This window comes from Strigops habroptila, chromosome 7, assembly GCF_004027225.2.
Source record: "Strigops habroptila isolate Jane chromosome 7, bStrHab1.2.pri, whole genome shotgun sequence".
In the NCBI taxonomy this organism is placed as follows: Eukaryota; Metazoa; Chordata; class Aves; order Psittaciformes; family Psittacidae; genus Strigops; species Strigops habroptila.
The window spans coordinates 15,710,703-15,736,565 of NC_044283.2; the positions used below are offsets into that span (position 1 = coordinate 15,710,703).

Sequence of the window (25,863 nt, forward strand, 5' to 3'; positions counted from 1 at the left end):
CTTCTGCTATGTTATCCTCCACCCGAGAATGGCACTGATTGCAGCAGTGCTTGCTATTTGAAGTTGAATTTTGCTGCTAAGGTTAATTTCCATTCAATAAGATGACTCCTACCAATACATTTTGCAGCTAAGAGAAACATTCAAATATGCCTTTGATTAACAGTGATGTAAGACTCTCCTAAAGGGAGATGTTGCAGCATGACCTCAATACTTTGTCAGGAACAACCTGATCCCTACAACAGCATTTTTTATGCCATCTAGTGGCCATAGAAAATCGAATATCAAGCTCACACCCAGTGTGCCACCCAGCAAAGATGCCACAGCAAATCTTGCTGACGATCTGATGATCCTTGCCCCAATTAGGGCTGCTTCTGCCTCTTTTTCCTTTGCTGTTTCTGTTGCCAGCTTTTCCTTGGCTGCGAGCTGTGCTGCTAACACTCTGGAAAGCTGCAGTAAGAAGTAGCCTGAAAAATTCAAGTAAATGGATATTCTCAGTATTTTAAGTATTCTAAAGTAAAGCAGATGGATATTCTCAGGAGCATTCTCAACTTACATAAATGTCATGTTTCTGTGGAATAGAGAACATGGTTTCTTGGAGAGTGTGAAGGAAACTGTGGTCATTGATGAAACAACTGACAAATAATAGTAGCTTATAGACACAGAAGATGAGTCATTTGTTTCTTGAGGAAATCGACACAACCAGGCTGACCACTTGGTCCCTATGGGGAGGACAAGCAATGCATGGGCAGGACCTCGGGAATGGGTTTGGACTTGGGGTTATTTTCAGACACCTTTTTGATTAACTTCTCAAAGACACAGATAGGGACTGATTTATGCATGTAACCATGATCTTTAAAACTGCAATAAAAAGCAATACTGCTCTAGCAAGAGCAGTAAGGAAAGACTGCATTATGTATGCTTAATTAAAAACTGGCTTGGAGAGCTAAGGAAAGCCAGGCAGCACCATTAGCAATAGTGACATTTTTCCTGCTTTTCAGTGTAGCAGCACTACCTGCCTTCTTGAATAAAAAGCAACTGTTGAACAATAGGAAAAAAACATAAATTTAGCATGCTTGAAAATAGGTCAGCTCAATAACTAAGGTCATGACCTCATAGATGTTTTTGTAAGGCATTTAAGGTGCTTTTAAGTGAATACATTTTAACTAAGAACTGTCACGAGAACCAATATGATAGTTCTTAATGCAGGCATTATTTAAGACACAAAGAACATGTTAATTTGTCACAGTTGACTTTAGTGTTACATAGAAAGTTTAATACCATCTCCTAAGATAGTTTTGGCCAAGTGAAGCTAGTAGCTCACCAGACTTGGTCAACATTGTGTCATACTTTGTCTGTATACACATTAACACATACACATTAACACATTTCTAAAAACATAACAGCTTCAACAGAAAAGCTCCCTTGTTTGGCTTGGACTGCCTTTGACAATCCTTCATCAGCCCCTGTGGCCCTAGCTCAAGCCAGTGCCAAGACCTCGGCACGTGAGCAGCCCAAAGCAGTTGAGTGGCCTGCCACTCTTCTAAACTGCTCACCCACAGGCTTCGGCAGCAGGACAGGTTTCTGCTCCCACCCCAGTGCAGAAGGGCTGCAAACAGATGGCCTCCTCTAGATCCAGCTGTGCCAACACAAGCTTGTTCCCATTGTTCCCTGGTCAGTTAGGGCTCGTCGCTCCTTGCCAGACACAACGAGCCAGGGCAAACAGAGTTCTCTTATTCCCACTGTACAGGCCAACCTGGTTCATTTTGACTGAAAGAGGCCAGCTGGTGCACTTTGGAGCACTCAGCAGAGCTCATGCTCTGCCAAGGTGGCCAGCATGGGCGGGCAGGCAGTGACCTTTCCAGCCATCACCACCTGAGTCGCACGTCTGCACCCTCTTGAAGCTGAAGAGGATGTGGGACCACTATGCCAGCAGAGCTGCAAGGGCAATAACCTCCAGCGGTGTGGCTTGTAATCTTCATCTGGCACAGCTCTCTACAAAATGAACATCTGTCCACAGCCTAAAGATATGTTTCAGAACTGATTTAATTAGACCAGCGCAAGCACCCATCTGGACACTTTTTGTGCTTTGGCTCCTATTCACCTAGCAAACAACGGCAACGAATAGAAATTGTTTTCATCTGCCCCAGTTGCAAAGTGGCCAGGAGGAACACAGGATGCATCAGCCATGCTAGTACCTTAACTTTGACAAGTATGTCTGGTGAATCCCGATGAGTGCCTTATGAAGTTACCACTCGCTAAGACCTCCTGCCCAAGGTGGCCACAGCTGCAGAAAGGGCATGGGGAGGAACGCATGCCTGCTCCATTCCTCTCAGCTCTGCAAAGCCCAGTGTCTCAGCTGAAATGGCTGATTTCAGTGGGTACAACGAGTGCAAGAAAGGTTTACACTGCAGTATGCCCTGGTCAGCTATTTACTGCATGGAAACGCTTCCCTTACCCATCTGGCTCCTATGTTCTCTTACACAATGGTACAAAGCATGCAAATGCTGCCCGTATGATTTGATGCAGTGTCGAATGGGTTAAATGAGCTATGGAAGTGGCTAATCTACAAAGAAAGGGAGCCCCAGCAGACGCATTACATGTTAAATTGGTACACACATTTCCGCAGCAAGAGCATGACCGTATCCCTAGTTTATATAACTCCTTATTCCAGCTTAGGCCAAATAAAAATAAATTGCTTGATTAGAGATCAATGAAAGTGTCCACTGAGGATCTGGCATTTATTTAACTAAAGTATTTGAAGATAAACTAATGCAAGTTTGTGCATAAATGTTAGAAAAACATGTCATATATCTTAAAAGGAAAAATATCACCTACGACAACCATCATTTTTTCAGCACCATTTGGAGGTTGCAGATAACCCAGGTCTCTAATAGATTTTTTCTAAACTCTTAATAAACACCTACAATTTAGGTTGCTTTTAATATCCCTCATGCTTACCATCCATTGTTAATTTCCTTTTTAAGAAAAACAATTGGAATTTTACTAGTTACAGATGGCAGAGATAAAATTGGTCTTTACAAATATGTGTTTAAAATGGGCTTTTCAGGGAGAGTACTGTTTATGTTTGCTAATGTTATTCAGGCTGTCTATTTGTAAACAGGAGCCAAAGGTTTACAAGTTTTAGCCTGTGGTAAATCAGAAGAATGAGGGAAGACCATGAGCATTGAAAACCCCTGATAGACTAGAGCTGCTATCCTACATAGACAGACCACAGAAAAGAGCAAGCAATGAGCAGAAGGGAACAGACACTCATCACAAAATTCCTGTTGTTTTTATGCAGAGAATAGTATCAGTAACTCATCAAACAATCAGATTGGACTTTATGTTCCCTTGGCCTTTTCCTGGACTAGACCAGGATGGTAAACAGGAATGTACGCAGGCAGACAGGGAGATCCCAGGGTTCCTGAGCTGGCTGCCGTTCCTGGGAAGTGGTTCAACTTCATGGGCAAGAGGGACACTGAAGAAAGCCTCCATTTGGCCTCTCTCCACTGCGGGTTTTAGCTGCTGTTGCAGGTGAGAAGGCTGAGGAGCCTCAGCCACGTCCTGCTGCTCCTTGGACAGGCCTGTCCCCTGCCTGCTGTTGGAAAGCAGACGTTCCTCCAGGCAAGAGCACAAACTCCCCTTTTGCTTATCGCAAAGAGACTTGTGCAACCTCTTCCTTTGTTCTCTGGCTACATTCATTCTTCCCTGAGAGGTATCAAAGCAAAGCTGTACAAAACCCACAGTTACAGACCATTTCTCGCTTAGGAACGGAAGCAGCATCGTTTCCAGGGACTCGCTACATGCAGCAGGTCTCAAATGCCCATTTGCCCCCAGGTCTGTGTGCTTTTGGGCACCCAAAGAGTTACAGACAGCCTAGCTCTCCTCAGGCCTCACTGAAAGGTTTAAAAAATTATAGAGAAAAGAAAGCTCAGAGCTTACAGATGAAAATCCAAACCAGAACAACCTCCTCACTTAATGGGATCCTTGTTTTTTTCCAGAACCACTACGTTTGCTGACAGGCAGTGAGTCATTATTGCCCTTTTTCCACAGTGGAGGGCCTCTGGAGGGGAGGCTGGTTTCACTGTGATTACTTCTGCACAAGTGGTACCACCTGCACAGCATCTCTGGTTCCAGGGCTCGAAAGAGAGGACTAGCCTTCAAAAGCCCACAAACGATGGGAGGGCAACAGCAGCGCACGTGGGCTTGGGGTTATACCCTACACCCTGTGACCTTCCAACACATCCCTCTTCTGTACCTGCTGGCATACTGCATCTCTGTCATGGTTTGAAGGTAGACCTCAAGCAGGGAGAATTGACTATGACACCTGGGCTCATTACAGCTTGAGCATTCCCTGCAACAGTCTACTTTGGCCAGATTTCTGGCAGGAAAAACAAGTTCCACATCAGAGTTTTCCATTTAAGGACTTTTCCAGTCATCTTTCAACTTGGCCAGCTGTAGAATCATGCAGGGGGACAAGCCTTTGCACTGCCACCTCTCTGCCACCACGCTGCTCTCCAGACAGACGCCCCTTTCTCTCTGTCCTGTGTGGACATAGTGGCAATCTAAAGAGACGTACAGAGATGGCCCTGGATGCTCCTGGGCTTCTCATGCTGCTGCATCTCTCCTTCCCCTTCATCTCCAGCCTCAGTGTCTGACACTTAAAGAGAAAACCCAGAGGAAGCCACATCCCAATAGACAGGAAACAAAGGGAATTAGGGTCTTGTCCCCATATACCTGTTTGGAGCAGGACGGATTTTGACTTTTGGGCTCCTGATGCTGGAGGAGAGCTCAGTATTTTCAGGAGCCCAGCAAGGAGAGTGCTGGCAGTCACTGGATGAGGAGAAGGAGGCAGAGAAAATGGAGAAAGAGGAGGAAAGCCATCCTGACAGGGAATGGCAAATGTCTCATAATGTCCCTAGCCAGCATTGTGGCTGTGAGGACATGCAGTCATGAGTGATGCCGCTGCGTTCAGCTGGCTACTCGTGGAGAGCAAAGCAAGAGTCTGTAGGATCTGACATTCTGTGCTTAAAACAGATAAATAAACAGGCTTGATTTTGAATAATAATGAGACATATCTGTATGAAGAAACCATGATTGTTTTGTTAGAAGTGCAGCAACGAAAACAGTATTTTATGGCTTAGTTCTCTTAGTTTCTCTAAGACTGTCCTTTCAGCTGTCTGTAGCAAACAGAAGAGAGTTTGTGCAGCTTCGATGAGTTCAGAGGGGGTTTTCTTTCTGTAAGAGCCACCGATGTCTCCTGGAAAACATTATATTTACTTTTTACTACTTTTTTTTGAATTTTAAGTCTAGCAGAATGACAGTGGGGAGATCCTGCCCCATGCTGTATGCCTTTGGCAGAGGCCAGATAGCACAATCTCAGGCAGCTGCATTTTTTGCAGTTGTACTTCTGCATTTTTGTTAGAGATGATAGGTTTGTGCTGATCTGAGGACATAACATGAAAGCTGCTCTTGTGTGTCATTCAGAATTTTGCTTACTAATGTTAATACACTAGAGGAAAAGAGCAGATGGCTCTTATAATACAGTGGACCGTATAACCACTAGAATATTTGTTTGTAAATTAAGAATATCTAACAAAGAAATATTTGTGGCAGTCGTAAGGAGTCCAAAGATACTGCTTTTCTGAGAAAAATAACATACTAAGGAGCAGATCAATCACTGTCTCTTATAATGCAAGAAATAGATGGAATAAAATGAAATTACCAGTTAAAAATATTTTAAAGGGAGACAAAAAGGTTTAAGGGAGACAAATGCATTATGTGCATAACAAATCCAACAGATTTACCAGTGGGGAGTGCAGTGAAAAGCCAGAGTTTAAACTCTTTCCAAGTCTACGGATGAAGAGTCCAGCAAGGCTGGCAGAAAGCAAAGACTCAGAAAATATCTCCAGTTGAGACGACCTCAGCCCCAGAGCACTGGAAGCAGGAAGATAACCTCCTGGTGAGGATGCTTCCCACATCCTCGGGAGGAGTGCAAGAGCCTGCTACAGGACGCTACCAGAAGAGGGTACAGGGCTAGAAGGGCTTTTGATCATATTTACCAGTCATTCATATGTAACATTAATCCCAAAACAGAGACATGAAATGATTGTTATGGATGACTTCATAATTTTCCCCAGAGAACAAACCGGGACACCAATTAATGTTATGGAGAAGGAACAGCAGTGGCTTATGAACTTCTCCAGAGACCTAGTTTCATGCATTAATAAAATAAGCAGAATAGATAAAAACTATAAGAGAGTAGCTGTGCCAATAAAATTGTCTCCAAGTGAAGTGTTTTGATATTCTCTCCCATGAACTGATAAATTTATAAAACTTATTTTTAACTTTACAATGTGTGTACATATATATATACACATAAACACATTTAAACTTTCCCAAAGACAGGGGAAAAACAGAAGCCTCATAAGAAATCACAGCATCGCACAGAAAGAAAAGGAGAATTCTAAGCAGGAAAGAAATTACGCTTGAGCATAGGAGGGTTTTCAATTGCAATTATCGTGTTCAAGACATAATGTGCATTTTAAGCAATAAAGAAAAACACAAATATCAAAATAAAACTTTCTGCAGTGCCCAGTGAAGATACCTATCAGAAACATAAAACCAACAAAACAGCTTATTCCATGCCAGCTTACTGTTTATCAGCTAGAAACAAATCTAAGTGCATCGTTAATTCAGGTCATCAGAGAATAGACCTGTATTAAAGAAAATTAACTCCATTGGTCAAAGTCAAATAGAAAAAACCTCTTTAATAATATATTTGACATAAAATGCATCCACCATGCTCCAGGGCATTGAAAAAAAGCTAAGTGAGAACAAGACCCCTTTGGCTGGTAAGAGTACAGATGTATATGTTTATGCACACACACACACTTGCCTGTGATAAAATTATGCCCTGACTGAGGGATAAGGAACTGATCCGAGAGACTTTGAATTATAGGAATTTTTTATATCTTGATTTCATGCCATAAAACTTAAATAGTTTTATCACTGAAAGGAAAGGTCATTTTAACCAAGGCAAGAGAAAGCTTCTCCATGTTTTATGTATTTTCAACTTTATTTGCAAGTCAATACGTTCTGAATCTCCTTAGGTTTCCATTAAAGTGGAAATTGCAAAACCCTTTACCCTGGTGGAAACTTTAAGTTAATATGCTCTAAGCCTTGCACGACTCCTCTTTTTTTATATATTTTATTTGTATTCACAAGTATGTAAGGAAATTTCTGGGAAACAGATGATTAGAGGTGATTCTGGCATACTGTTTGTCTTAGACGAGCCAGAATTTCTTAAGAAATAAATTCAAATCAAGGTTGCTGTTTAAAATGCAAAAAGGCTCAGGGCAGGCAGCTGCCATGGAGCTGCAACTGTAAAATAACACTGAGTTTATTGTCATTATTGTAAATTTTGTCAGTAGATACTTGAATCTGGAGCAAAACTCCAGATACTTCAATAAGGCAAAGACATATTCGCTAATTATGGAATTGCAAAGAGGGCTATTTATAACCCATTTTATTTTTAAAAAATGTGTGTACTTGGGCATAACATACCACAAACCACTACCCTGGGCTGCATCTGCAATGCAGGCACACCCCAAGACTGTGTCATCTGTGGATATGACTGTGCTACCTATGTGTTCAAAGGAACCCCTCTTGTGCTGTGTCTGGGCAATGCATCTGGCACCCTTTGGACACAGTGCACCACACAACTCAGGGTCCACCCAAATGTACATTTACTGGCCATGTGGACTAACCTTAGCATGCTGCATTCAGGTCAGATGTCTCCATCTATGCTATTTGCTACACAGTGGCATCTTTATCAGTGTGGGGAGGACCAGCTGGGTTGGGGACCTCCTAGGGTGACTCTAACACCTCGTGATTCAAGCTTAGGTGGGACTTGTTGTCAGGCTGAGATCAAGGCAAATTCAAATGAAATTAAATTGGTTGCTAAGCACTCTGTGATCTTCAGATCATCCAGGAATGCACACCTATGTCCCATGAAGACCCTGCTGAGATCACCCTGAAGCATGACACACATGCAGAACAAACTCAAGTTAAAGCCTGTTCATTACCAGCCAAAAGTCAGACTTTCCTAATGAAGAATAGCAAGCTGACTGACAGCTTCTTCGTGCTATTTTCTAGAGGAACCCAAGGAAATAATCACTTCCCAGATAGGACAGGTTTAAAAAACCAGTCAAATTATTGTTGCAAGAACCTAAATGAGAAAACACCTTCAAGGCCAGATATAAATACAAGACACATGGTTTCAATAGAGCTATGCCAAACTACATGAGGCCCAAATTTTGTTCTTAATGATAAGCAGGATTATGGCTGATGATCTGTACAAAGACAGAAACGACCAGTTATCAGACACTAGACCTCATCTGCACCGTACTGAAAAAACTGAAGGAATTATGCTGACTTCATCTATTTTAATGTCCCATGAGAGAACTGATTTGAAATACGAAATGGCAATTCACAATTACTTAAGAAAAGCAGAATCTGAAAAGTGTTTTTGAAATAACATTCTTTTACATCAGCAGAACGATATTATCCCTGATATTATTGACGTTGTTGGTTTACTGATGAAAAAATAAAAGCATGTAAGATTAAACAATTGCCATGAAATAGACATTTCTAATCAAGAAATCAGATGTACTGAAAGAAAACTCTGTGCTCTGTTTTCTTTCTTCCTCTCTGTGAATCTGATCAAACACCATTAATAAGAGAGACATTTGCATTTCATTTCAGTACATACAGAATCAGGCCGACAAATTATTTTGTTTTAAATCGAAGTTATATCACAGGAAAAACTGTCATTCTTCTAAGTGAATTTGTGTCAGATAAATTTGTGTTAGACAAGTTTATGTCAAACAAAAGACAAAGCTCTCCTCTCTTTTCTCTCTTCTCTTTTTATCTCCTTTCCTTCCTCTCCTTTCCTCTATATCTTATGCTTGTTAGACTCTTTTTAAAGACTTGTTAGGATATATTGCAACTAGGATATATAGTAAGCTATACTAGTTAGCAAAACAGATTGATAGACTCTCCAGAGCTCTCTACAACAGCATGAGCTTTTCACTCTCAAGGACTGTAAAAATTAGAAAACAAGTAAATGAGACAATAATTCTTTCTTCATAAGCTTTTTTCTTGGAGATTTAAAGCTGCCTGCCTGAAATGTCCAATTCAGAAGTACAGAAGAAAAAAGATTAGTGTGTGTTACTTCAGTGAGAAAAAGCTCTTATCATGGATTTTAGATTTTTCAATGTGTTGTAAGAGCAATTTCTTCAAATAGGCAAACTTGACACTTACATCTTTACAATACATAACAGTTTATGTATTAAAATAACCCAAATAACTCAGACTGAGACCTTGCAAATCCAAACAGTCCACCATAGAAATGGTTCTCATCAGGAAACTGATGAAAGCAAGAGCAAACCCTGAACAACACAAGTTGGCTATGTGGCTCAGTGAATGCTGCAGTGGGGAGAGGGGTAAGGATCCATACAGAATTAAACAGACCTTTGAATGCCTTGTGCTGAAAATTGTTATTTCCATATGCTTAGAGTGGACTCATGCTGCCAGATTGGGATCGCAGTGCTTTTTTCCTCTTTGAGTAAGTACACACCGTCAGAGCCACGAGGGCACTGACATCCCTGACTGTTCCTGCAAGCATCTCCTGGGGCATCCCACCAAGCTGCCCATGGTCCAGGACCCCATTTCAGCCTGGCTGACCCCCACCCACAGTCCTGGTCTGGCCTTGGATGCTGAGGGCACCCCTGAGTGCCTCCAGGCTGCGCTGCTCCCTGCTGGTGTGATGGGCTGGCTCTGGCTGGTGAGACCCTGCCTTGCCACCCCTGTGGGGAGCTCCACTCCGATCAATCACTCCCAGCCCCAGGGAGCAGCCAGCCCTTGCCCGACACAAACACCTCCACAAGATGTGAAGCTGTAGAACATCAGGCCCATCAACTAGAAACACAGGTTCTATGTGAGTGCTTGCTGCGCACCAATGTGGTTGCCAGCGGGTGGGCTTGGGTGGAGCTGGTGTTCCTGTGAAGCCTGATGGGAGGCAGCATGTATTGTCTCTTCTGCTCTTCTATGGAAACATGTCTTTGTTTCAATAAGAAAATACCATACCATATAGAATTTAAATGAAATTTTATTTTACAACCTCAAACTGTTTAGAGCTGTCTTTCTAATGTGCATATCCTTCAGTCTTGCAAAGAGGTCAACCTCACTGAAAATCAAGTTGTTATTTAAAGGCTTGATTTAATCAGGAAGAAGCATACTTAAAAAGCGTGCTATTACCCAAAATCAGACATTACATAAATTTCATTCTATTTTTACATCTTCCTGGCTCCGATCTCCTGAATCTGACATTAACCATAACAATCACACATGTGACTAGGCCAGGCCAAATTCTCCTTTCTCTATTCCAGTATAAATATAGAAGTAATACTGTTGAAGTAATAGCTTTGAGGTAGACCCACTGCACGAGAACAGGATTTTTCTCAGAACAGCCACAGTCAGGAAAGCATGCTGATTTTGAGGCCAGATTTTTATCTCCTGTACTGACAAGTTAGAGCACCAGCATGAAAGAAAGAGACCACCAGGGTTGACATGAAAGCCTGGCAGTCCCAGAGGCTGTGGACATGCATTAATGTGGGTGGCATTTGAAAAGCACGTGAGGCTTCAAAGCTCTCGAGCCATTTTCAAAGTGCCTTAAGCTTTCAGAAGTTCAAGCCCCACTGATTTACAGTATGACTTAAACTTTTAAATGCATTTATCGTTTGTGCTAATGACACATGGCTTCCTAAGACCCACATCTCTGTGAGATTCAGCTTCACAGCCACAAACTCTCCCTTAAGTTTGACTCTTTGGTTTCATGCTGAGGCTCTCTCTTCAGTGCTCCTGAACATGCCAAAGGTGCACCACGGGTCAGAAGATGAAGACGTTGCAGCTAACTTTGTGAAGTGGATAGTGCAGTGCCCTGTGGATGTAGCCCTGTAAGAAAGCTATCAGTATTTGCATGGTTGCCTGGTCATTGTGCCATGTCAGGTGTGCATAGCCTGGGTCTCACATTGCTGTCCTGAATATCTGTGTATCTCAAGCAGGAACCTGGGAGCTAGTGAGATTTTTTCAGGACTGGTATTATCCGAGCTCTGTTGTGCAGTTCTGCCACTCCTGGGAACACTACTTGGCTAGCATGGAGCACTTCAGAAATTCCTGCTTTTATGCTGCAACACATAAACTCTCAATAATAAATTTCAGAATGGTTTAAGATAATTAAATTCATATTATAAGGCTTTTACAAGGCCTTCTATCTTCTAATTGTCACATAAATAAAAACTAATTAGTCCTCCACAGTGTTGTTAGACATGAATAGTTCCCTGAACTTTAAAGTTAGAAAATTTATACTTCATCCTACTTTTGCACTCCCCAGTATGTTAGGGGCTGTTTACAACATCACCTGGACCGAAGGGACCACACTGTTTAGCAAGCCATTTCTAGCTGGAGATTTACCCATGTAAATGTCCAGTTCCCTTTTCAGAAAAGCTAATGGCTTGCTGTGTTGCAACAGCAGTTGGAGAGACCTTTCGTACACTTAAAAACATTGCTAATTTAACTATGACTGCAGCTTGAAAAAATCTACTCGTGTCAAGCCCCAGACAGATGTCCTTTTCATGTGCAGCACAACAGGGACAAGAGGTTGCTACTCAGCTGACCATGGCTGCTCCCTGCCTCAGGTCACAGCCGCCACTGCTCCTCTTGCCGAGAAGTGTATGGGAGCATTCCCCAGCTTGATTCAGGGGAAATCAACCAGCTTAGTCCTGCCCAGGCATTTAAACTGCTCCTTTGGTCTTTGCCTAGTTTCAAGTAGAATGTAGTCCCTGGCTGGATGACTGCTTTTACACAGGGGTCCCAGAAAATCACAATGCCTGGATGATATCATTTGATGAACTTCCAGAAAAAAACAATGTGCTGGTGTACGAGTGTCCTTTTCATGGTCTGGAAGCTTTCTTCTCTGCATGATTATCTTTTTAGATGCTGAGCACTGTTCTTTGGTACAAATGCTGTCGCCAAAGGACCAACTGCATGAAAGAAAATCCATCTTCCAAGGTGTCTGTGATCTAATAAATGACATTTACTTTGAGAGGTGAGAATTAAGCCATGCACAAGGACTAGAACACACTCAGCAAAAATCCAGTGAATTTCCCAGGGCTGTTCTTGCTGTGTGTGTCCTGAGCAAGCTTTTCTGTCTGGTTCCTCATCATTCACCCTTGTGCAAAGTGATTGCTCTCATGATGGGAGCACTTTATGGTCTTTTGCTCACAAAGCCCAGGTCTGAACACAAGCGAGCACAAGGCACAAAGAAGTGGAAGTCTGTCGCCTATGAATCATGGTGAAATCTATGACTTCTGTTAGTTTGTCCTCATGTGCCTTGCAGTCTGACATTTTCTTTTTGCTCCCTCTCTTTTTCCCTCTTTCCTTGCCATCTGAAATGGTTTTCCCAGCCTGTTTTCCATTTCTCTTCTATCATTGCAAGGTTGATAAAGCAGAATGATCTAAGACAGGAGATGGAAATTCTCCTGGCAAGACCTGGGAAGGGACCAACAAGAGGAAGCCTGCCTGAACTCCATCGGAGATGGGCACACTGCTCTAGGCATCTATCCACACTTTTAGATGCCTACATACTTCCACATGCTTGCCTCCAGTTCAGATTCATAACTAACCCTGCAAATTGCAAGTCATCTATGATGACAGCTAGTGATTTATGGCTCCTGACTCTTTTTCTTTTTAATTTATTTATTTTAAGAAAATAGAGAATGCCTTTTAAGCGACCCTCTACCCGAGGTATAGGGACACCTGTGTCCTGAGTCTTCCAGTGTTAAACCCTGACCATTTTTACTATGTTTGCAAGCAAACATATTTTATCCATGTTAATTTCCAACTGTAAGCAACTGGCCCAGCTTCTCGGCTCTCTGTCAAGACAAATTCTGTCAGGTTTCATTTATTTGTGTGTTCTAGTACAGGTGGCAGTGAAACTGCTTTGTCTGCCAGCCCTCATGTTGAAATTCCCTGCAGCTGAATCAGACTATCTCAGTGATACATGCCTTGACCAGCTTCTAGGGCATCTTTCATAAAAACAACCTTCCAAATAATGGGAATAGATGGAACCAGGGAGACTATGTTTCATGTCAGGCACTAAGAAATAAAATCAAACACATTGAACTTCTGGTCTTGGTTATATGCACTCTATTTTTCATGAAGGCTTGAGATGTGGTTGAAGAATCCGAGTGCATTCAATGTAGTTATGAAGGAGGCTGTTCAAACAGTACCAGCTTATGTGAGTGAGACTGTTAAATGTCAGCATTGCTAATAAGGCCTTTAAGGACCATCTTATCAGAAATATTTAGCTGATGTTCCTTCCCACTGGCTGATTGATCCCTTTGGGCACCATCAACCATTCTGGGACTGGGAATCAAAAGTTCAGACTGCTCAAAAACTGTCAGGTCACTGTCCCCTTCTTACACAAGAGAAGTAAAGTCAATGTAAAGCCATGCGAAGACTGCTGGATTGTGTAGATAACCCAAGGACTGTGGTGGTGGCCAGCTGTGGTCTTGATTCCTTTGGGTAAGGCATGGTCTTACGAGTGGAGCTCTGGAAGCTCACTATAGTCCCCGTAACACAAAACAATCTGGGAGATGCATAAACCTGTGCCCAGCCGAAGGTGAATGATTTATGTAAAATACCTGTGATAAAAACCCATATAAGACTTGTGTTTTAAATAGCATAAAAATCGTACAGTCCAAAGAAACTGCAGAGTGTGGCATGCTAAACTGCAAGACTCTCTTTCTGAGGCTTTGTAGAAAGGTCAGTGATGGTGGCAAATTGACTGGCAGATTTAGACCGTTCAGGCATGCAGACACAACTGATTTTTGTGGATCATGTTTTGAGAGGGAAAACACAGGCATAGCTAGTGAGATTTCAGCCTAATTGTTGAGGGTGTCTCTCTCTGCTTCTCAACCTAACTTTATCTCCTTCTCCACCTTGTTTCTTGTGGATGGGAGAGCTGGGGAAGGTCTGCACATTCCACAGTGGGCATACGAGGTAGCGGATGTGAGGCAGTATGGGCCTTTGCTATTGGAGAGCCAGAGGATGTATAGGCTATGTTGTTCCACACCACTAAGCCATTACTAGCGCTGCAGACAGAAAAGTCCTAGGAGCATCACTACTTCTCGTCTACATTTTTTTGCACAAGGAAGTTAAAACACATCTTTTCCTCAAATAGTTGTATATATATATTGGAAATTAATTCAAAGCTAGCAAGGAAAGACAAATGTAAGAACATAGCCAGGATAACTTGCGACTAATAATTATTGGCTTTTGACCCAGCTTTTATTTATAACAGATTCATGGGAAATCTTGTATGATTGTTTCAAAACAATGCCAATTAGTAAATTTTAGAATTAAGACCTGCATAGCTGGACAAGGGAGGAAGATTAGATTGTGTACCAGGAAGTCTCAAAACTGGGACTTTGCTACAATTGGTTAATTCTTAAACTTAAACAAAATGTTAATGATAAAGTCTATTAGTAATTAAGTGAGATTTCCTAAAGGCTTGATGTTAAAGACCCTCTGCCCAGCACCTAGCTTCAATGGGAATGTAATGCACAGAGTATCTTCTCAAGATCATAGAATCATAGAATAGTTTGGGTTGGAAGGGACCTTTAAAAGTCATCCAAACCCCCCTGCAATGAGCAAGGACATCTTCAACTAGATCAGGTTTTTCAGAGTCCTGTCCAACCTGATCTTGGATGTTTCCAAGGATGGGGCATCTACCACCTCTCTGAGCAACCTGTTCCAGCATTTCACCACCCTCATTGTAAAAAATTTCTTCCTTATATCTAGTCTGAATCCACCCTCTTTTAGTTTAAAACAATTACCCCTTGTCCTATCACAACAGGCCTTGCTGAAAAGTGTGTTCCCATCTTTCTTATAAGCCCACTTTAAGTATCGAAAGGCTGCAATTAGGTCTCTTCAGAGCCTTCTCTTCTTCAGGCTGAACAATGCCAACTCTCCCAGCCTTTTTTCACAGGAGAGGTGTTCTATCCCCCTGATCACTTTTGTGGCCCTCCCCTGGACCTGCTATAACAGGTCCATGTCTTCCCTGCACTAAGGACTCCAGAGCTTCCAGGTAGGGTCTCACTAGAGCAAAGTAAAATGGCAAAATCACCTCTCTCGATCTCCTGGCTACGCTTCTCTTGATATTCCTTCTGATTCTTTAGGTCTGTCACCTTAACAGAGTGTGGCATGTATTACGTCCAGAATACGGTTTTAAATGTTTTTCCAGGGTTGAATTAATCAGACGATCATGTGGGTTTATGCACAAGGGCAGTGATTATGCTGCTCATGCAATTTGGTCAACGACGGAACAAATGAACCTACCACCCTCACTTGGAAAAGCTGTTCCAGAAATCACTGCACATTAGAACTTATCAGCACATTCATCATCTTCCAGTGAATGCTTTGGCGTGCACTCTTGCTCTACCTAGTGGAACCTGTTGAAATGCTATTTTCCAAACATGGAATAACATTCTTCTAATCCTGTATTTATATAATTCTCATTATTATTTTTGGTGATGGTTTTGTTGAAGACAATCATTATTGTTCTGAACAAGAATACCATGTGCTTGTTTTGGATTTCAATATTTGGGGAAAAGAATGAACTCCTCAAATGTTGGTTTTCCCTGAATGAAACTATTTGGCGTATACAAATGACATTGTTGCCTACCCCAGTTTATCGACAAAAGTTTGTATCTATCTTCGAAAAATATACAAACTATACAGAGTTTGTACCCTGAAACAACAGGACCAAGGTGTAATTTATGACTCACTTTCTGCCTACTAGTTAACTCTCTGCGATCAAGTATTTCACTGCAACATAGGTGGCTCCTGAGAAAGTGATCTCTAACTTTGTAAGCACAGGTGAACTGAAATCTCTGATTTTGGCCTCCTAATTCAGCCTGAAATTTCAAAAGCATGGACATACATTATCATTCACCTTTAACATTAAATTTACCTTTTAAAGCACTCACCAGGAAACAGGGGGATGGGCTCAACACTACATCCTTCCTTGGCCTGAGGAGATTCACACTTTCCAAACGATTTTTGCAATGACAAAGACAGGTACCTTCCACTCCTCCTTTTAAAATTGGACCATTACACAGGAAGAAATGCAAGAACCTGAAGTCAAAGGGCAAGCGAAGTCCTGATTCTGTGGTCTAATGCATGGTTTCCCAAATGTCATTTGTTGGCTGCCACCGTTGGAAGCCACCTCCCGTATTCACCTCAAGCCCAAATTCAGGACTGTAAACATTATCACTGAACATTATCACTATTTCCTCTAAATCCTTCTCTGTTCTCCTTCCTGCAGTCTCACCATTCTGCTTCACAGCCCCATCACCTCTTAAGATCCCCCAACCCATAGCTGAAAGCTCCACATATTCTCCATTATTCCTCCTCCTTCCCAAATTGATTCTCCAACCACAATGCCTCAACCATCTATGGCACATCGTTACTTCAACAACCCCTTTCCTCTCACTTTCCCCAAATGTCTTTTTTCCCATGGCCTTAGCAGAAGCACATGTCCCAGAGTAATTGATTTCCTGTAGGCACATGAGAAGAACAGCAGGGGAAGTCTGGGAGCTGGAGGCCACTTCACACATCAATAAGCTACTGGCCAGCCAGTGACAGCAGCAGCTGTCTGAAGGCTCCTACTCTGATTTGTAGAAGGTCCTGGACATAGGAAAAAACAGCAGTTGCTGAGATTGTTTTTGCTTGGCTTACATGCAACACAGTGTGGGAACATCTCGCCTACTGGTTCTGACTTTCATCTGGCAAAGGGCAGTTTTTGTTCCAGTCCTTGATCCTTAGGTCATGTCTGCTTTTTATCCATCAGCTTTGTGTAAAATGCATATGCAGTCTTAGACACGAACTCCCTCCAAGCTGCTCCCTCCTGGCTAAGTGCTTGAAGTTGTTCTCCTCTGCAGACAGCTTTGTTGTCCCTGATTTAAGTCCTATGAAAATCCATGAGCTTTGAGTACAGTACTGTGTACTACTGTACGTCAGAGCATCACTGTGAAATTTGTGCTTATAGCTGCCTTGGAATTATAATTTGCTGCTCTGCTGTAATGTTAAGCATTCATATGTTAATCCACTCTTGAAGGCTGTTGTGTCTGACTGTACTGTAAGGCTTTATTAAAAGACAGCAAAATTAATAGTTTGGTTTCTGCCTATTTGATACAAGATGTTTAATATGAAAAGCGGAGTATGCATCACTGAAGAGAATTCTGGAGCATTGCTTATTTCTCTCCAAGTGCAATATTTTCATCCTTTTTTCTGCATTGCCATTGATACCAAGACAGCTTCTAATTTCCTATTCTTTCAAACAGAAAAGATTTTTCATAAAGAAAAAAATCTGTATATGCTGGTCTTTTTCTATGCTGAATAGATTTGACCATGACATATACCAGTTGAAATATCATTAACTGCAAATAAATGTAATGGTTTGGAGTTTTAAATCAGTATCACAGAGAAGCGAATTAGAACAACGATTTCTAGATTAATTCACTTTGCAGCTTCTTTAACTCTGAGTTTGACAATGAATCTTGAGTTTCACTGTAAAAGAAAAAAAAAAGGTAGATGGCATTTCACAGATATTTTTCTGAATCCCCCACTCCATATCTTCTTTTTCTCTCACAGAAACCAGTAGACTCTGATTTCCTTGAATACTGTAAATTAACTCTGAAGGAATGGACTACTCCAACAAAAAACTCTGCACAAGTCTTCTGAGAAGCCAGCAAGGGAACTAGAAAAAACAACTTGACTCGCAAAATCTCACCTGACACATGACCGAATCTCTGCTAATGCAACACTAATTGAAGACACCTTTGTACATCAGGTATTGCAACTCCTTAGCATGTTACTGTTTGTACAGTGATTTTCTTTACTCTTCCAGTGTACAGTGGAATAGAGAAATCCAATTCACATTCAATGTTTATGAAAACACTCAAATGCTATATACAAAGCTTTAAAAAATTTTCTTGCAATATATTGCAACACGGTTCATGTCATATGACAGTCCAAACCAGGCTTAAAGCCCCTAACCTTTTAGCAGCCCCCTTCTTACTCCATCTATTCCTCACCAGGCAGCTACCTAACTCAACCTGACCGATTAGGGTGAAGCAGTTATTTGTGCTGTGGTCACCAGGGTTCCCAACCAGGCACTGAAACTGTAGCTCCTATTCATATTCTTCTGCAGGCTCAGCAAGTTTCTGCTGTGGTTATTCAGGTTGGAGACCCATTTGCAACCATAAAGGCAAATTTCAAAATGAAATTAAATGAAAGGAAATGAAATGAAAGGAAATGAAATTAAATGCTTCTGTAAGCTTTGTGCTCACTAGAAGAGACTGCTCTTATGGGCACATCTTCCTAACACAGATATAACTCCCTCCAGCAAGGCGGCTTTTCCCTGTAAAGCTTATACAGGTCTCAAAGACACACACACACAAAAAAAAACCCCAAAATTATGCAAGCAAAGGACTTTTCATTGAAAAACCCAGATTCTTTTTTTAATGTGTCAAACTTTGGTCCAAAAAAGCTGGTACTGTGCCAATTATACTATGTCAGTCACATACGGTAGCATATACGGCAACCAGAAAGAGGTCCTGACAGACTTTCCTCCTGGCCTCCTACATGGATTCTGGTAATGCAGAAATCCCAGGTTGATCTCTGCATGCGCACTTCTGTATAATGTCACACTTATTGGTATATTCAGAGCCATCTGCATGTGACTAGAGTGCCATAACATGCATAGTCTTCTTCGTATGTATTTTTTCCAGATCCAAGGATGATTGTGTTGCTTTACATTACAAGTTTTGTCATCTACACAAGCGAACAACCTCTTCAAAACCAGTTCAAAGGAGAAAATTACTACACCAGATACATCTGTAGCATCCCTGGTTTGCCAGGCCCTGTGGGTCCCCCCGGAGCTGGAGGATCCCCAGGGCCACATGGACGCATTGGTCTTCCAGGAAGAGATGGTAGAGATGGCAGGAAGGGAGAAAAAGGTGAAAAAGGGAGTGCAGGTATTGAATATTTGTGCAACCTAACACAGTAGTACAATGAAATAAGACCTTTCATCATCACTGTTATACGTATATTTTGTATGATGAATGTGTGTATGTGGCTGTGTGGGTTTAAGTGTGATGCATGTGTATGTAGTGAAAGAAAATGTGCAGATATATTTTAGATATGTCTAAATCTGTGCAAATAAATACAAATGCATAGCCTTCCTGCACACCAATGCTGAGAAAAAGTTTGAGAAAAATGAAACATGTGGTGTCAAATAAACAAGTCTCATTTTTGCCATTAGCCAGGAATAAAAGATTAGCAGGTACTTAGATACATACTAAAAATGCTTAAATAATAGAAGATATTTAGCACACAAGTATTGTTATAGCATCCATAGTTCAGTCAGTAATGGACTGATCAGGTATAAAATTCTCCAATGTGTAATCAACGTGTATGAAGAAAAGTAGGAATATAGAAACAAAGGACCCCGGGCTGTGGAGCCCAGTCCTCTGTTCCAACTTGCCAATACTTTGCTAATTTACTAGTAGCCCACACAATCATTTACTGAGACGATATGTGCAATGATTAACTAACTTAAAATGTTTTTGAAGGTTTAAGAGGAAAGACTGGGCCATCAGGACCAGCTGGAGAGAAAGGAGATCCAGGTCAGGCTGGTAAAAAAGGACCTGGAGGATTGACTGGTGCCAAAGGTGAAGTAGGTCCAGCTGGACCACCAGGACCTAAGGGAGATAAAGGAGATCGAGGAAAGCCAGGTGCGCCAGGGGTCTGTAAGTGTGGAAAGATAGTGCTGAAATCTGCCTTTTCTGTTGGCATCACCACAAGCTACCCAGAAGAAAGATTACCGATTGTGTTCAATAAAGTGCTCTTCAATGAGGGGGAGCATTATAATCCTTCCACAGGGAAGTTTATTTGTGCCATCCCAGGGATTTATTATTTTTCCTATGATATCACCTTAGCAAACAAGCATCTTGCAATTGGGCTGGTTCACAATGGAAAGTACCGGATAAAGACATTTGATGCAAACACAGGCAACCATGACGTAGCTTCTGGATCCACAGTGATCTACCTTCAGCCAGAAGATGAAGTATGGCTTGAGATCTTCTACGCTGACCAAAATGGTCTCTTTTCCGATCCAACGTGGGCAGACAGTTTGTTTTCTGGATTTCTCTTATACGTTGATACAGATTACCTTGATGCTTTATCGGATGAAGATGAGCTCTGAAACAGATCATGTCAAATGACATTCAAACTGGACACCCCAGCACAGGATTTTATCTAGCTGTGTAGGGGACACAAAGTTGAAAAAAAAAATGAACTGGGAGTTTATTTTTGTTCTGATAGGAACCAAATCTGAGTTTATAAGGACCTTTCTAGAATATGTAATATAAGCCGGATTTTTTACTGAACAGCAGGGATATCAAAAGGAACTGTAATTAACAAAAGACTGCATCACTCCAGAACTGACTTCTCCTGAAAGTTATGTTTATAATACTATTTAAACAAATTTAAGATACTGTACATTGGATTTTATATAAAATATATAAAGTTGCAATGTAGAATGGATATTTTGTACATGTCATTAAAGTAAAATTGAACAATTGACAGTAATATCATCTTTGGTTGTGTTAAGACAGGAAATAAACACATTAAAAACAGAGAAAACATTGATTTTTAAAAAGGAGAGGAATACAGTAGGAATGCCTGCTTCAGGATGCAGCTGAACTGGTCACAAGGACAGTCCCATCTGGTATTTACACCAAGTGTTATGCATAACTAACTAACCTCCTAATAAATACATACAGTACTAGCTGAGGACTGCCCAATGACAGCCATAAAAGACCAGAACAAAGGTATTAAACATATAAAATAATAAAAAACTGGGAGAGCTGAAAACCTGAAGATAGAAAATCAGTATTCAACATGGGTATTTTCAGTGTAACTCCAAGTGGGTTTGCTATTCTTCCAATGCTACTCAGTATCTTCATGAGAAATGTGGAAGAAAATATAAATTTTGTGCTGAAGAAAATTATGGATGCCAAAAATCTGATAGAACAGTAACCAGTAATGAGAATAAAGCATATGGAACAAACTGAGTCACACACAAGATGAAAAACTGCATTCAGGAAATCAGTGAACTTGGAAAAGGTACATGGGACCTCAAGGATAATCAGCTAAATATGAGCCATCAGAGCAGGCTATTGGTACATCCTTTTTAATGTATGACAAATGGAATTATAAGTAGGAGTAAAGAGTAGTTACTTATAAAGATGCTACTTCCGTTAATGTTTCAAGAACTTACTCAAGAATTGAATAAAAAAATGGTTGTAATTCTACCCATGTGGATTACACAAGAGATGTAACAAGGTCAACTTATTTTTCTTGCCAATGAGGACCAGAGGTGATTTGATCACAGTCTGCAGGTACCTGCCTGGAGACAAAATTTCTGGTAGTAGCTGACACTTCCTTCTATCAGATAGGAACACAGCAATATCCACAGATGAGAAACTGTACCAATTCCCTCTGGGAATAAGGAACCCATTTTAACCGTGGCAGCAGTCACTGTAAAAATACCTAGTAATATTATGAGTTCTCCAGCATTCAACACCTCTAAGTCAACACTGGCTATCTTTAATTGGGTGCTCTTGCTTGCCAAGAATTTACAATCTTATTTTATTCATTCCAGATTTACATAAACCTGCTATTTCTAACAGTTACTCAGTTTCAAACCCTAGTAGTCTGTGTTGCAGACTCTCGATCCCACTTTATTCATGACCAAGGTGCAGGGAAATTTCTGTTTTTTATTGTGTACTTGACTTAATTAAGAAAATCACATCCAAATAAAATTACACAAAAATACTGCTGAGATGAGCACTACAGTTATCTATGGAACATTAATTTATGCACCCTGTATCTGTGCCCTCATTTCTCCACGTTAACACATGTCTTTGAGTAAATGATTGCTGCTTTATGCAGTGAAGAGGTGCAAAGTCCTATCCACAAATCAAACTGGCAATGCCTGTACAACCCTTATTTTATTTGACAGTGAGAGATGGGTGGTAGAAGACAAAAGTGGATTATTTTTCTAACTAGACATCTAATTTATTAGTGTTGTTCAAGGGCTGCTTCCTGTGAAAAATATGGAAGAGAACACTTACAGATTCAGTTTGTCACTGAGCTGTACAATCATTTATACATCTGCAAATTAAGCACAATATGAGAGCAAAATGCACCCCAATTATCATTTATAACAATGACTGATGCCAATGCTTCACAGTCATCAGTGTCTATACAAGGCACAAAGACTATCAGCATTGCTCAGTGCTGTCTGCACTGGAATTCCATAGGACAGAACAGCCATCATACCAGGACCATGACTTCCAGAAAACATAATTCAGCAGATGCAGGATTGAATCTATAATATGTATTATGCAGCAAAAGCAACTGATGCAAGTATTTAAATATATGTTTATTTCAAAAAAATATGGAGATAGGTTTATGCCATTTTAATCAATAGAAAGTTTATGTTTGGAGTAATGAATTGATTTTTATTAGAATTAGAAAATGTCCTATAAAGCTAAACTTAAGAAAAGAGTATGACTGATTTACTTCAGACTCCAGAGAAACATATGTGGTAGTTACAATAAATCTGGAAAAATTTTAGACAAAACTAATTTTTCACAATTGAATAGAGAAAAATAGCGCTTTACAGTGAAATGTTGCTGGTTGCAATCCTAAGTAAGAGCAAACTGCTTCCATGTAATAATCTTATAAAAATGAATGAAATATAAAAGGGATATTTTAACCACACCTATATTGAAAATGACATCATGGGAATAAGTAAACCAAGAGTTATTGCTTCCCTTTACTTAATAATTTTAGATTTATGTTTGTGCAATCATACAATAGTCATTTTAGCTTCCCTAAGTTTTCCCATTTGGATTCTGTAGTTATTTGAACAGTTTAATATTTTGGCATGAACTGTTAAAAATAAGTAATTCCATTGAATTATGTCAATAGGCTTTGGCAAGAAGAATCTTTTTACTACATGTATGGATAGCATATGTGTACAAGTAGTATGTGTCCCTGCCCTCATTCAGGATCTCAAGACTTTATCTTAAAGTAAATCACTGCTATTGCTATTATTTTACTTGAAAATAGATCAACTTTGATGACATGAATTTTCATTAGGGGTATTCCTCTGTCTAAATTTGAATTTGTATAGAAAATTTCTTGGGATGAAGTCTTTCTACTATTTACACCAGCAGATGGGGAGGTCTGATTTGGTTTCGAGATGTTGTAGGATAACAAAGAACAGAATCTCTTTGGGATTAAATTTGAAATTCATCAGAGATTTCTACACAATATATATGTCATTATACACATGCCATAATGCCATATAAAATTAGGCATCTAGACCAAGGTAGACATTTAGATTTTGCCTATAGTCAGCAGAGAGAAAGTGTCACCATGAGAAACTCCCAGGAGGAAGCACGTCTTTGCTGCAGCACCAACTCTTGGGATATAGGTATGTAAATATACATAAGTAAAAACACAGTTATTTGAAACAACATAGCTGCCCACGATCTTTTACCCTTTCCAACTTCTTTTACACTTGGTAGAGTGACATCAAGGAAGAAGCCTGTCACATGTTCCACTGCTGAACATTTTTAACCTAGATAATTACTTAAACATTAAACTCCATCTTGATATGAGTATGTTACTTTGAATAAATACATTTACGTTTTTCACTACTGGTATTCATGTCCATATGGTTTAGGCCATTAAACAATTTTATCAGGAGCAACAAGTCCTAAGAATTTTTTTACAATGCTCAGGCAATATAGAGGAAATAGTGGATATCAGTACTGACAACATCATCTACATTCTTCAAATATTTTTAAATCTACCTAACACCATTTATGTACTTGTGGAATAGGCAAAACTATACAAAACTGACAAGCATCTTATTTCGTTCCCTACCAAGTATGTTTCATTAGTTGGTGCAGTTCCTATACTATTTTATTTACCTTCCACTAGGTTCAGTTCATATTCATTCACTATGACATTTACTAAATAATTTACTTTTCACTGATTGGTTTAATTTATCCATTGGCAGGTATTCATATACTGATGCTGTACTAGGCAATTTGGTCAGTAGGAACTTCAGTTTTCTGTGAAATGTATTACAGTTTATATGGAAATGTGGCTTACTTTATATATGTATTTCAGTAGGTGATGAATCCCATCCAGGAAATAATATATGAGAGTAAACAGGAGAAAAATAGAGTTGACAAAGCAATATACCACAATCTTTCTCAATGAGCAGTACACTGCTTTCAAGAAGCAATTTATTCCTTTCAGTATAAACCATTTAGACCTCAGCTCAGAGAGCATTTAGAATTTATATTCACTTTCCTGTAACTCCTTAAGTCACCACTCCCACCTGAGGTTATGTCAGTACTTCTGAATTTCAGAGGCATGATCCTTCCTCACGTCGGCAGGAAGAAATTTCTGAGTAGTCTCACAAAATTCTCAGTCTCTGATACTTGGTTTTGTCCTACCTGCATATTATCAGATCAGATCATGAAAGTTACTACCTAAAGCAAAAGAAAAATGAATTAGACATATTAAACATCTATTTTTAATAATAAATATAACCAAAGAAAAAGGTTCCTTGGATTATTTGGCATTTGGCTTATACCCCTCAATTCTGAGTATAGTTACTTTGGTACAACCAGGCAGCTACCTGCTGGAAGAGTTGTGAAGAGATATTTCCCCTATGCAGATTGTTCCTGCAGCAACTACTAATATAAAATTTATCTTACCTGACTTTAATCTCTAAAAGCTCAAAGATCATTGCTTAGGCTAAATTAGTTATCTCTCCTGTCATCTGTGCAAAGAAAGAGGTGGGGTAAATCTCTGGATGACACTGTATTAGACACCTACTTTAAGAAAGGAGGAATCAGGAGGTACCTGTCTCTTCCCATTACCTGTACCTATGAGTAACTTAGGTTACCCTTTAACTTTGAGATGGCAAAAGTTAAGTAAGATGTCTGCTCTTAAAGGACAATCCGCTAAGTGGAAAAATTGGTGTCATTTAACTGGGCAATTTATATGTCTCACAATTAGAGCGAAGATGTGGATTGATGAGAACATTGAAGTACCCTTATAATGATGGAAGTGACCTCTTGTCAGACCTTTCATAAAGTATTGCTCAAGTTCCCCCTGGGATAACTTCAACTGCAGTAACTTGGCTGAGAAAATTTTACAGCATATTAAGGTGGGCTAGACAATCCTCTCACACCTCCAAATTCAACACACTTAGGTATATATAAAATATTCAAGCTTTTAAGGATATTTAATTTTAGGTGTAGCAAACCTAAATGTATCCTTGAGTGTTTCTACTTATACCAAAAAAATATGAATTTGTTTCTTTTTGACTTTAAAGCACTTGTCAAAATCCTAAGCACGATACAAAACATAACTCAATATTTGCAAAATCATCTCTGTGGAAGAATAGCCTTGCTTATGTCATGTTAACAAAGGGACAAAAAATACTGAATTCTCGATAAACATAAATGAACTATGATTCTCAGCAGGCTCTAAAGCAAATTTTTAGCAAGAAGCAGATGGAATTTCTAGAAATGAATGGACTTGTATAAAGGAAATGTACCAGCAGTATCTTTTCTTTCT

At 40.2% G+C, this 25,863-nt stretch overlaps 1 protein-coding gene across 1 annotated transcript in view; it reads left to right on the top strand.

Annotated features, from left to right (window-relative positions):
* C1QTNF7 (C1q and TNF related 7) overlaps positions 1–20,768 on the top strand; it is a 50,740-nt gene extending 29,972 nt beyond the window's left edge. Inside the window, exons 2-4 of the mRNA XM_030491944.1 lie at positions 17,779–17,977; positions 18,918–19,163; positions 19,761–20,768. Of these exons, the coding sequence (XP_030347804.1) occupies positions 18,926–19,163; positions 19,761–20,392 (870 nt within the window). The 5' untranslated portion in view covers positions 17,779–17,977; positions 18,918–18,925 and the 3' untranslated portion in view covers positions 20,393–20,768. The remainder of the gene's footprint in view (positions 1–17,778; positions 17,978–18,917; positions 19,164–19,760) is intronic.
* The last annotated feature ends 5,095 nt before the right edge of the window (positions 20,769–25,863 follow it).